Source organism: Motacilla alba, chromosome 3 (genome assembly GCF_015832195.1).
Source record: "Motacilla alba alba isolate MOTALB_02 chromosome 3, Motacilla_alba_V1.0_pri, whole genome shotgun sequence".
Lineage (NCBI taxonomy): Eukaryota > Metazoa > Chordata > Aves > Passeriformes > Motacillidae > Motacilla > Motacilla alba.
The window spans coordinates 100,598,041-100,610,352 of NC_052018.1; the positions used below are offsets into that span (position 1 = coordinate 100,598,041).

Here is a 12,312-nt window from a genome sequence, read left to right on the forward strand (position 1 = left end):
TCCTTGAAGGTATTCAAGGCCAGCTTACATGGGGTTCTGAGGAACCTGAGCTAGATGAAGATGTTCCTGCTCACAGGGGTTGGACTAGATGGTGGTTAGAGGTGCCTTCCAACCCCAGCTTTTCTAGGATTCTGTGATTCTGTGATCACTATCCCATGTTAGTTTGCCATTGTTATACTTGAAGATCTTTGGGATAACAAAGAGATGTTACTCAGCTCCAGCAACTTTTCTGGCCCTTTCCATCGTCACCCTGTCCAGCACCCTCCACTGACAAGCTTCTCTTTGGTCCCTGCAGCCTTTAGCCTCCCACCTGTCACTGGCACAGCTCCTAGTGTGCAGAGAAAACACCCTGGTAGTGCCATGAAGAAGAAGGTCGTGAGAAAGCAGGACAACGTGCCACTGCTGCCCAGTACGCCCACCCTCCCTGGGGATGACAGCTTCCCACGCAACTCCTCAGGTAAGCCTGCCCTGTGGCAGCTTTTTCCTGCAGGGGTTTGTCTTTGCACAAGGGGCACAAACTGCCTCCTGCCTCAGGCAGCACAGCTGGCATCTTGGGTCCATGGTCTGTCCTGAAAATGAGCAGCAAATCTACTTTGGAGTTACTCCAGCTAGATAGTCTAGAGCATTTGAAGTCAATGGAAACAGAGGTCATGAGTGAAGGGTCAGGTGTGGCTGTTCCCTGGTCCTTGCTCCATGGGGATTGAGCTGGGCCCAGCAGGGTGGGTTGTTCAGGCTTGGCTTGGTGCTGTTGCGAGGCAGCTGCAGGTCTTTCCTCAGGGGCTGCAGAGTGCCCCTGTCCTCAGAGCTGGGAGAAATCCGGGTGCTGAGACAAGAGAGGCACCTGAGAGGTTCCCTCCTGGGGTAGCCAGTCCTGCTGTCGGCACTGTCTGGCAGGGAGGGGGAGCTCTGTGGCCTCAGGAAGCTGCCGCTGGCTGTGGCAGCTGTGGCACTTGGGAACTGGCGCTGTGAGGGCAATTGTCAGGTTTAGCCTGGAGCTGTGCCCAGCTGGGGGAGGCTGGGAGCAAGCAAGGAGCCCCAGGAGCCAGACAGCAGGGAAGTCTCTGAGCCAGTGGCAGTGTGTGCCACATGGAGCCCTGGCTGGGAGATGGGGCTGCAGGCCGCTCCATGGCGGGGTGCCTTGCCCGCGGCTGCAGCGCCCATGGCCGACCCTCTCCTTACAGTGACCTCGCAGACGGCCACTGGTGCCAAGCGCCGAGAGGAGCCGCTGCGTGGGCATGGGCAGAAGGACAGAGCCTTTTCAAACCCACAGCAGTCCTTGCAGGAGGCACTCAGCATGCTCAGCAGCGATGACTGGTAAGAAAGGCCCCGTTCCCTCCGTGTCCCTCTCAGCGTTCAGGTCTGTTAGAAGCGTGTCTTGCTAGTGCCTCTGAGCCCCGAGAGCCCAGAGGGCCAAAGGGCTCTGGGGAAACCACTGCAGAGCCGTGAAAGCATAAAGATTGGAGAGCAGCCTTTGCTTGGCCTTGCTGTGCAGCAGTGCTGCAGCTGCAGCAGGTCCCTGCTGTTTCCTTGCTTTGCCTGCTGCTCCATGGAGCTGCAAAGGAAATGTTGAGGGAGGAGAGAAAGCTGTGGGCCGAGATGATTTGCTGGCTGAAGGCAGAAGCGGGATGGCAGCAGTTTTGAGTGTTGAGATTTGGGTGCCTTGGGCCACTGGCCCAGTGGGACTGAGTAAGATTCCTTCCTGCTGACAGCAATGGCAGGGACTCCTGCATGCGAGTCCCAGAAGCAGCTCCAGGGAGCTCCTCTTTTTGACAAATGGACTGAGTTGTGCATTTTCAAGTCCCTCAGCATGCCATTACTCCTGATGGGCTCATGGCAGAAGAGAAGGGAAAAGAAATCAAATCCTCTAGGAATCTTGCATTTTGGGAATTCAACTTTTCCTTCTCATTGCTTCATATGGGCCTGAGATGTTTTGTCAACACTCACAATGTGTCCCAAAATTCTACACAGACAGAAGTAGGCCCAGAAGTGATAACCCTGCAAATGTTAGGTGATATTGGTTGTCTTTTTGATGTCTGGGTTAGCATCCACTCCCTGGTGGCTGCTTCATTCTCACAGGGATAAGCATGAAAAATTGGCCATGATGCATTTCCTTTGCTTTGCCCTTTGTCTTCTGCTTTCTCTTCCCCATTTCTCTTGGTGCCCTGTGAGGTGCAGAGAGCTTCTGCAGGTGTGGGGGGTCCTGATGACACTCGGGGGTGCCCGTGGGATCGGTCACCAGCCCTGTGCTGCAGCCCTGATGCCTCACATACCTTCCTGAGGCTGAGGGCCGGCACAAAGCAAGTGCTGAGAGAGGGAGTTGTTTGCAACTTTTAAGTAACATGTTGCTGTTGTGAGGGTTGTTTTAGGTAGGAGTGTTCTGGGGAAAGCCAGAGTTTCAACAGTTTTTGCCCAGGTGTGGAATCTTAATCTTCTGGGACACATCCTGCTGCCTTTCTGGGGAATGTGTGAGGTGGAGTGGAGTGGGTGACACACAGGTGTAGATTGTAGAATGGAATCACTCAGCTCCAGAGTGGCAGTGCAGAGTCTCAGTGCTGAACTGCCTGCTGGGGCTGACAAAGGAGGAAAATGTCCCAGTAACAGCCCAATGGGATGTGTCTCAGGGACAGGTCCAGGGAGGTGACAAGAAACAGCAGCATGGCCGGGCCTCACAGCTTTTAGCAAGCTGTGACTGAGGGGCTTAATACCAGAGATTTTCAGAAAGGCCCCAAATGAAGACTCTGAAAGCCCCCTATTTGCCTCGTGGGTTTGTGTATGCTTTTGAGAGCCACAGCACCCTGTGGCAATGTGTTCCACGATTTTATCAAGTACTCCTTGAAAAGCACCTCCCATGGTTTGACTGAGCTGCCAGCCTGGTCATTTCAGAGGGTGCTGCCTAATTCTTGGGTAGAGAGAAAAATCAATCTTTGTGGCACTTGCCTTTCAGGGAACGGAAGAAGAAGGGACTCTTAAACATCACACACCTGGCTGAGTCCCATTCTGAAGTCCTGCTTTGTCGGCTTCGTGAGATTTGCTTGGCAGTTACCAGCGAGGTGAGAACATTGCTCTGAATTGTGCCCCATACTTCATGCCCGGCTTGTAGAGTGGATATGTGCTTGTTCATCTCCATGTGTGCTCAGGGACTGCCTTCATTTCTGGTTTTAGACCTTCTATTTCTAATGTCTCTCAGCTATCTGCAGGATCTGTGTGTGCTTGCAGCTGTAGTTACTGGCAGGTGGCGTATCTGACACTTGTCTTTGACTGTGGTGCCATTATAATGCAGGGCAGAAACGGAGACACTAATGACCTTGTATGCCAGAGTGCCAATCTCTGCCCAAGCTGTAATTGAACACTGCAAATGAGTCTGTAGACCTGAGCCTGTGTTTTCTGTTTCCTGTCTGAGTGCTTCAACTACAGGTGCTGCTTTTTGGAACAGGAGTACCTGAGTGATTTATTTTTCTGACTTGTGCTTTATGGTTTGAAAGCATCCCTTGCTTTAATTTGCTTCTTTGTTTTTCAAATCAAAGGGCCTAAAATCAAAGCAGTTGACATTCTAGAGAGTTTAGGTAGAACACTTGAGTGAAACATTTTTTTCCGCCTGCAGTAAGCAGGTGTGGGGCCAGAAATTGGTGCCAGAGTAAATGCCTTTCTGTGCTTGGGCTCTTCTGCTCTTCCAGTGCTTTTCTGTTCCTGTCTACACAGTGGGACCTGTTGTGATTTCCTGGGAGTTTTGTCTAAGGAAACTGGTTTTCCTTGCAAGGTGATTCTTATGTTTCCCCTCATGACTTCCCCAGGTGACCAACCTGCGGTCCAAGGTGTCGTGCTCTGCAATTGTCACTCTGGGAGATCTCTTTGCCATCTTGAGGAAGGACATGGACTCCGAGGCGGATGAGGTTGCTGCGGTCCTTCTCCACATGGTGTGGAACTCCCCAGAGTTTATTCAGAAGGCAGCCTGTCAGAGCCTGGGGATGATGGTCGAGAACGTGACTCCTGCACGAGCAATGACTGTTCTCATGGACAGGGGAGTCAAGTAGGTTCTTCTTCTTTTAGTGATATTCTTCAGCTTCCAGTGTGTGGGCAGGGGAAGGGATGAGAGAGAGAATGGGAATGCTGGGAGGGAAGGGTCCTGTATCCTGCCTCTTCTGTGGATTCAGTGACTTGATTCTCCCATCAACCTCATTTCTTTCCCCTTGTCACCTATTGCTGCCCTCCTGCAGCCCATTAGGTGACAGAATCACAGAACTGTAGAATATGGGGAGTTGGAAGGGGCCCGTGAGGACCATGGAGTCCAGCTCCTGGCCTTGCACAGAACGACCCAAGGGTCACGCCGTGTGTCTGAGATTGTTGTCCAAATGCTTCTTCTCTGGCCAAGGCCTGTGCTGCTGCTGCTCCTTCTCCCTGTGCCCCAGGGTTTGCTCTCTTCTTCCCAGGAGCCGCTACGTGCAGGTGCGGAAGTGTGCGGCCGAACTGCTCCTGTCCTTGATGGAGAAAATGGGAGTCACGAAGCTTGCAGGCACACCCAAGGCTGAGAGGCTGGCAGAGGTGGCAGGGACGCTTGCTCAGGACTGTCACAAGGACACAAGGTAATGAGCTTCATTTCACCTCCAAAACCAGGAGAACCCTTTTGTGTTTGGCTTGAAAGGTAAAACCACACAAGAGTGGAAACTCAAGGAAATAAGAAGTGAACTCACTGTGTGGATAAGGGTTATCAAATCATGGAATATGCTGAGCTGGAAGGGACCCATGCGGGTCATCAAGTCCAGCTCCTGGCCATGTGCAGGAGAGCCCAAGAGTCACTCCACGTGCCTGAGAGCATTGTGCAAACGCTTCTTGAGCTCCGTCAGGCTTGGTGCTGTGACCGCTGCTCTGGGTTGCCTGGGGAAATGACTGCACTGGGTAACCTGAGGCTGGCCAGCAAGAAGGAGCATTGCCAATTTCCTGTGACTCGAAGGATTCTTTCCTGAGATCCAAAGAGCTCCGATTAGCCAGTCCAACAGTTTGGATTGGCCTTGGGTGCACAGGAGAAAGCCAAAGTGCTGGCTAATGTCCACCACTGCAGGATCCCAAGCATCTATTTCACATTAACTGAAGATTTGCCTAGAAATATCTCCGAGGCCTTTAGGCAACACCTTCAGTCTTTCTAAACCTCTTCTGCAGATTTCTAGAATGCTGTTTTCTGTGGCTCAGTGACCTCCAAATTTCTTCTTGAAGAAAGCCGTGGTTTCCTCGTGGCAAAATTCCCCCAAACCACCAAAATCCCCTTCCTTTGATGATGAAATTCCCATTAATAGCTTCCAAGAACACCAGAACAACCAGCTGCCCCTGTGCATACATGTAGTATAGAATAATCAAAAGCAAGCATGAGGTGTTTATTCCTGGCTTTCCTGCCAGTTAAAGAAAGGTGAATTACTGTGCAGTGGCAGTAGGACACAGCTAGTAGGCTCTGACAACAAAGCAGATGTGTTCTGCTTGTTCTCTGGGATCCTTTGATCCCACAGAAGCACACCCCAAACTTCAGTAGTGAAATGGTATTTTTGTCTTGCCCCACATTTTCCTCTTGCCTCTTGTGTTCAGCTGACAGCACTGTGCAGTGTCAAGTGAGGTAAATCTCCTTCTTTGCTGAGTAGGCAATGCCTTCTCCTGCAAGGATTGCTCCTGATGAGTTTAAGGCATCTGCCTCTCCTGTTAACACTCTTCCTTTGTTCACTTTTCTTTTGTTTCCTTCCTCCCTTCCTTAGGCATTATGGACAGGAGATGGTGAAGATGTTACTAACCCATCAAAAATTTAAAAAGCTTCTGGAACAAGCTCTTTCCACACATGACCTGGAAGATATCCTGAGAAGAATTAAGAAGAAAGTAAGTGCTTGGCAGGAGGAATAGCTCCTTTGTGCAAGTATTGCCACTGCTAATAGGAGATCAAACATGCCCAATGGCTCTTTATCTCATTCCTCCTCTGCTGAATCATTTGGCTCCTGGGAATGAGCTGTTAATCCTCAGCCTGCTCATCTGCAGACCACAGAGGAACTGATATTATTAGGGGAAAAGTGGGGTTTTGAATACCTTGAATATGGGTCACAAAGAGGAAAGGGAAAGAGGAGCAAATGGGTTTACACTCACGTGTCAGGCCTCCCCCACACTCTCCCTACTCTGCCCCCAGTAAAGCAATTAAGTGACAATAGTGCTCCTGAAGATAACAGAGTCTTTGCAAAAGAGACTGGAAGTAGTAATGCCAAGGGAATGTCCCAATATACAAAACATGTCCAGGTCAATCCTAGTTACTACAATTACTGTCTGTCTTTTGGCAATACTGCCCTGCTGTCAAGCCCTGTGGAGCTGGAAGAAGCTTGGTGAATTCAGCAGCATCCAGTGGAAAATCATTTGTTTGGGGGGGATATTGTTCTTTTTATTTACATTACAGAAGGGAGTGTGTCTTTGTGCAGGAGCAGGGAGAGTAAGCGCTGAACCAAGTCAACTTCCAACACAATGGGCCAACCCCCAAAGAGTCCAATTTTTTCTGGTGCTTCCTTTAAGACCACTCCTTGCCTATCATTTTGCATTATTCCTATTTATGCTCAAGATGAATGAATTTGGGATTTTAGACTGCTGCTCAGTATGGTAGCAGCCATAACCTGCCTTGGACTATTGAAAACAAAGAGCTGGCATCACTGAATCTGTGGTCTGTTTCTTTCTGTAAGTTAGGAAATGTTTCCCTAAGCCTTGGTAGCAATGATCCTGGTTCTGACTTGTGTTTCAAAGATGGAATTTCCTATTTTATATTCTAAAGATTAATGGGGTTTCTTTATGTCTTTGTAGGGGATGGAAAGCCAGAAGGGTGAACGCCCACCTGTCAAGGAGGCGGTGGAGGAGAGGAACGATGGCCCGAAGGAGCCCCAGGACACATTGCCTTCAAGCAAACGGTACTGAGCACTTTTGTCAGATGTGACCAAGCACAGACAAGCTTTACATGCCTCTTCCTCAGGCAAATCTTTCTGGTGGAGATGACCAGGACCACAGATTGTTTCCTTTCCCTACAAATGCTCTGGGATAAAAAATGTCTACTTCTGCATAGTGTTGAACACAACTTCTCTGCAGGGCTTTCCACAAAAATTGGGTGACAAAAAGACACCCATTGGTTGCAGCTCAGACGATCCAGTGCAGTGGCAAGGGCAGTGCTGTGGAGGCTAGGAGAGGGCAAAGTCTCTGCTGCCTGACTTGAGACAAGTATATTCAACCAGGGTTTTGTTTTTTTCATCCAAGTGAAGTCAGATGGGTGTTTCAATGCGAAGCCCCAGTCTAGAAGCAAGATGCCATTCCCCAAAGAAGCAGTTCCTATCCATGTGGTTTGGCCTGGCTGATTCATGGTTTTCTTAGCCTCAAACAGTACCAAGTTTGAGTAGTAAGGAGCAAGGCAATTCCTGAGGCGTTTTGGTCAACAAGGGTCTCAATGTGGACTTTTTGTCTTGGTATTCCTGTCCTTCATATAGTTTGCTTGATGGGCAGCATGTTTGGTTTATTTGCCCCTGTGCTGCAATCAGCATTTAAGACAGGAATTTGGTCCTTGCTGTCTCTTCATGCCAGTGGCAGAGCTACTTGCTCCTCTGATAACAGAGGGAATTTATTTAGCTCTGTCATGCTCAGCGGTGGCAGGAAAGTGACCACATGCCTCAGTAGCATGGCTAGCATCTTCCCATGCTCATGGAAGAGACAGGTTGATCCAAGAGGATTAGTGCCAGTGGATTTGTTAAGCTGTGCATCTGGTCTCTAGGGAAGCAAATGAAATGTGAGTGTAGTTCTGGCATGTCTGGCTTCCATTTCAATCCCTGTTACTGATTTTCTGGATCCTTCAGAGATGCCCCTGTTCATCTGCTCAGATGCATCTGGGCTACTTTTCCAGATTGTCATGCCTGGTTGTAGAGACCCTTCTTCAGAGTGATGAGTTTCTTTATTATAATGATAAGACACACATTTCCCATATGAGGAGGCATTTAAACTTGGAAGTAGTGTCTCTCTTTCCCTACAAAGCAATGTGTGCCTTGGAAGCCATCTGAAGCTAGATCAGATGCATCTTACCCTTGGTTTTCCTGAGTGAGCAGTGGGGAGAATGTTACTTGCAGATTGTCTCCCGTAATGATTGTCATGAAGTCCACGTTGTTTTCAGAGCCTCATCATTTTCTAGCTTGAAATCACCTCATTAGGAAAGCTCCTCAAGATGTCTGGCTGACAATTAACTGAAGGCATTATCAGCAGCAGGTCCTAATTTGGTTTTGTTTTCCAGGGTGAAGTCTGCCACTGCTGGACGCCTCCTACGCCACCCAAAAGCCCAGGTCACATCACCTGCAGCTGTGAAAGGAAGGGAGGAGCTCCAGAAGCTTTACCATCTCCTGGAAGCCAAGGGGTTTCAGACACGGATGGAAGGAGTGGCACTCCTCCTAGACCTGTGTAAAAGCAGCCCCAGGCTGATCTCCACCAACATTGTCCAAGTACGTAGGGTATCTTCATTGTTCCTTTCCTTTAGCTCCTCTCCCAAGCCTGCAGAAGTAAAGTGAATTCAGTGTGACTTGGCATTACATCCTGTCTGTTTGGGACAGGCTGGTCCCTCTTACCCAGACAAATGTAATTCAGCTCCAGGCTTCAGGACAAGTTATTTCAGTCCAGCTGTATTTGTCTGGCAGGTGCCTATTGCTGCTGTTGATCAGATGATGGCAGAATTTTCTGCTGGTGTAACTGCTGCTGTCTCCTAGTCCCAGTTGAATTATGTGAAGGGAATCCAGCCATTGAAAGCATGGCCATTATTCTCTAGACAAAAAAAAAAAAAAAGTTTGCATGGGGAAGAGAAGTATCAGGCTGGGTTGGTTTAAGCAAAATGTTTTTAAAAGGATACTGCTGTAAACTCCATCTTGTCTTGCACAGGCACAACTCTGGCTGTGCATTTCCATCCTCAGCCCTATTCCTCTTGGTAAAGATGGTGCTCACCCTTGTTGGGAGGCCTTTTTTCTCTTTGGAAAAGGAAGAAAACAGCTAAGGAGAGACCCACCCTTTCTCCTCCCAGTAGCTGCTTTTCCCCTTTTTTCCAGAATATGGTGCCTGATACTGGGGCTGTCAAGGGACTGAACGTGCTCTAATGAGAGCTGTAGAGCACATTATATTTCAGAAGTCTACCTGTTAGTTAGAGAAATGGTTATGATCCTGGAAGAGTTGATCAGAGCCCTGCCCTTCTGCAGACACAGGTTCTGAGACAGACAAAATAAAATTTAGATCTCCTCCAGCCACAATTTTGGCACAATCAGAATTGCCCTCACTGCTTGAGGCATCTGTCTAGAAAAACGGGCATTGTAAATATCAGCTTCCATACTTTGCAAGCAAAGGTAGACTTTTGAATTAAAAAATGGAATTGATTTCATGATTTTATAGATGGAAAGAAACACCCTAGGAACTATTCTGTCCCCAGCCAAAACTCTTAAAAAGAGATGACAATCTTTCAAGCAGCATCAGGTTGCGCAGCCATTCCAGTGAGTGGCCCACAGGAGAACGGTGAAATTGTGCAAGCAAGGGCTGACCTGACAGAAAGGATCTCTTTCATCTTTTACATTGCTGAGTGCTCATTTCTACATCCCCTCTTCAAACTAGGTCATATTTTAATCCAGCTTTCCTGTTCTTTGTTCTCTTCCCAGATTTTTGATCATTTTGTCCTGAGAATATTTGACACTCATAAGAAAGTGAAACAGAAGGCGCTGGACGTGCTGGCAGAAATCATAGGACTCCTGGCAGATGCCCTGAACCCGGTGATGATCCGTTTGGTTGAAGGGATAACAAAGAACCTAAACTCCAAGGATCCCGGGGTTCATGCCGCAGCTGTGAAGGCACTGGACCAATCTGTGGTTCATCTAGGTAAGGCTGAGCCCTGGCATGGACTCTCCTCAACTGTGTCTCTGTCTCTCCAACACAAGAGAAGGCTGAGTGCCTTGGTAGCTGCTGTGGTCCAGCGTTGTGGAACGCTGCAGCTGACTCCCACCAGAAGCTGCGCAGGTGCAGTCCTTATGCACCAGTCCCCAACAGGCTGGAATGTGCAGCAGCATTTCCCAACAGTCCCAGGCACTCTTGGTTCTGTGCCGCTTGTCTGAAGACAAAGCCCTGGACTCAGCTTTGCTACAATTCAGGGGCAAAGGGGCTTTGGAGTTTGCTTGGGCCCCGTGTGACTTCCCAAAAACGAACAGCTGTGCTTTTGGCATGAAGGGACAGCGGCCCATCAGAGCTTCTGCAGAGCAGCCACCTGGAAGGCTCTACATTTTAGGCATTAACTGCCTCTTTTCCACCTTTCTCCTTTGTCTTCTTTTTCCAAAGAGGAACTTAGGATTCATCAAGTTAATTTTGTTCTAACAAACGGGTCTAAATCCAGCTGTCAATGATGCCTTGTCCCACATGTTGTTTTGCATGGGGCAAGATGGCAATAGCAAATAGCTGCCTAGGCAAGGGCTGCTGTAAATTCCTTGGCCACACAGATTGATGTCAGCTCTGAAAATGCCCCACTGGGGGAATACGCCTGGAGTGTTGAAGAGGCAGGTCTTCAGGGGCACTTTCCACTTGCTCCACCTCAGCTGCTCTGTGAAGTCATGAATGGCCTGACTCAGCACCTTTCTGTGTCCCAAGATGGGCTTCTTCCTTTTTGCTCTGGAATGCAAAACCTTCTAGCTGCTTCCATGTGACTGAACTCTTGAGGTCCCTGGTGGGAAATGTTTTGACATAGCTCCTGGTACAGCAGACAACTTTGGATTTCCAAATGTGAAAGGAGAGCTTTTCTATTGGAATTTTAAACCCTGCCAAGTAGGCTGGAAGGAAGGAAGGAAGGAAGGAAGGAAGGAAGGAAGGAAGGAAGGAAGGAAGGAAGGAAGGAAGGAAGGAAGGAAGGAAGGAAAGGATTCAAAAAGGAGCAGAAATTGACTGAATTGTATAAAATGGGGTTGCCCCTGCCGTTTCTCTTCCCACTGTCCTTTCTCCTATGGCCTCAGAAGAGTGAGCAGAAACGTGTGTTTCCCTTGTAGATGAAGTATCACTGATGAAAGAGCTCAGCCACCAATGGAGCCAACTGAGTGGCCAAGCTCTGCTGGATGTCACGGAGCGGATCACAGGTATGGCCTCCCCTTCTAAGCCAAGAGGTCTCTGAGGGAGTATTTCCAGGGAATGCCTGAGAACAGACACTAGAGGAGCTCCTCCACATCAGGAGGTGCTGAGCTTGTCCCTCCTGCCCAATAGCCAAGGCAGGTGTATTTGGCAGGCTTTCCCGGGCTGCTGCAGAGCTGTGCAGCATCTGAGATGGGGGCAGCGCTCGGCCTCGGGACTGAGCTCTCCCTGGGGCTCTTCTCAAGTTCCATAGTGACCAAAGTCTTGAATTGCATTTAAACTCAAATGAAGTCCCATTTTAAAATGGGCACCTATACCCTTTCCCTGGTTAGCAGAATTGGTTTGGGGGCCTTTCAGGAGCCTGTGTTTGCTATAGTTCAGTTCCGAAAATGAGCAGAGAGCAGATTCCAGAGACAGTGTGAGAAAACACTCGTGTTCTGGCTAAATTTCAGTCCCCTGTGTAGCCTTCTCTCTCTATGCCCCTATTTCAGTGCACATTGTAAGAAAAAATGCCATTCACACTGGGAGGGGAAATGCCATTCAAATGTGGAGATGCTCAAATGCCAGGGCAATGGCGTCTGGGTAATTCTCTAAGACACCTTGAGGTTTGAAACATCTCTTGGTTGGAAGCCACAAAAGCATTCAGCCAAAGACAGCAGCTAGCCACTGATGTTTCTCTGCCAGCTGTCAAGCAGCAGCCATCTCTGGTGGGCTGGAGCTTTGAAGGGTGTTCTAATAGTGCCCTTTGCTGTGTGCCACTGAGCAAAGGGAAGAGCCAGATGAGACCTTTGGCCCTTGACTTCAAAGTTAAAAACTAGAATGATTCCTTTTATTAGAAATCTCTCAATTGCCTCTCTAGGGTGCATTTTCAAAACTTCCATGTGGGTTTAGATAATATATTAATAGAAATAGAAGGCAATTTGACGTTTCATTCATTGTTCATGCGGAAACAAATTGTGAAAAAATTTAGTAAAGGTACAAAGTCTGCCACAGGTACAAGGCTCTGGTTGGAGAAATGAGTCCTGAGGGGTTGGTGGTTGTGTTTCAAGGATGATCAGCTGCTTTGCCCATTGTTGGGTCATGGGGCTCTGTGTGCTATTTCACTGATCTTGGCCAGAGAGGCTTGCAAGAAGCAAAACCAGAGGCAGATCCTTGTTTGCATTGAGGTTGGTGGTTAAGAAGCTGTGTCTCTCTGCC

General features: G+C 48.7%; 1 protein-coding gene across 1 annotated transcript in view; it reads left to right on the plus strand.

Annotated features, from left to right (window-relative positions):
• Nucleotides 1-12,312, plus strand: part of LOC119698718 (TOG array regulator of axonemal microtubules protein 2-like) — a 59,184-nt gene that overhangs the window by 19,681 nt on the left and 27,191 nt on the right. Inside the window, exons 7-8 of the mRNA XM_038131045.1 lie at nucleotides 296-457; nucleotides 1,182-1,314. Of these exons, the coding sequence (XP_037986973.1) occupies nucleotides 296-457; nucleotides 1,182-1,314 (295 nt within the window). The remainder of the gene's footprint in view (nucleotides 1-295; nucleotides 458-1,181; nucleotides 1,315-12,312) is intronic.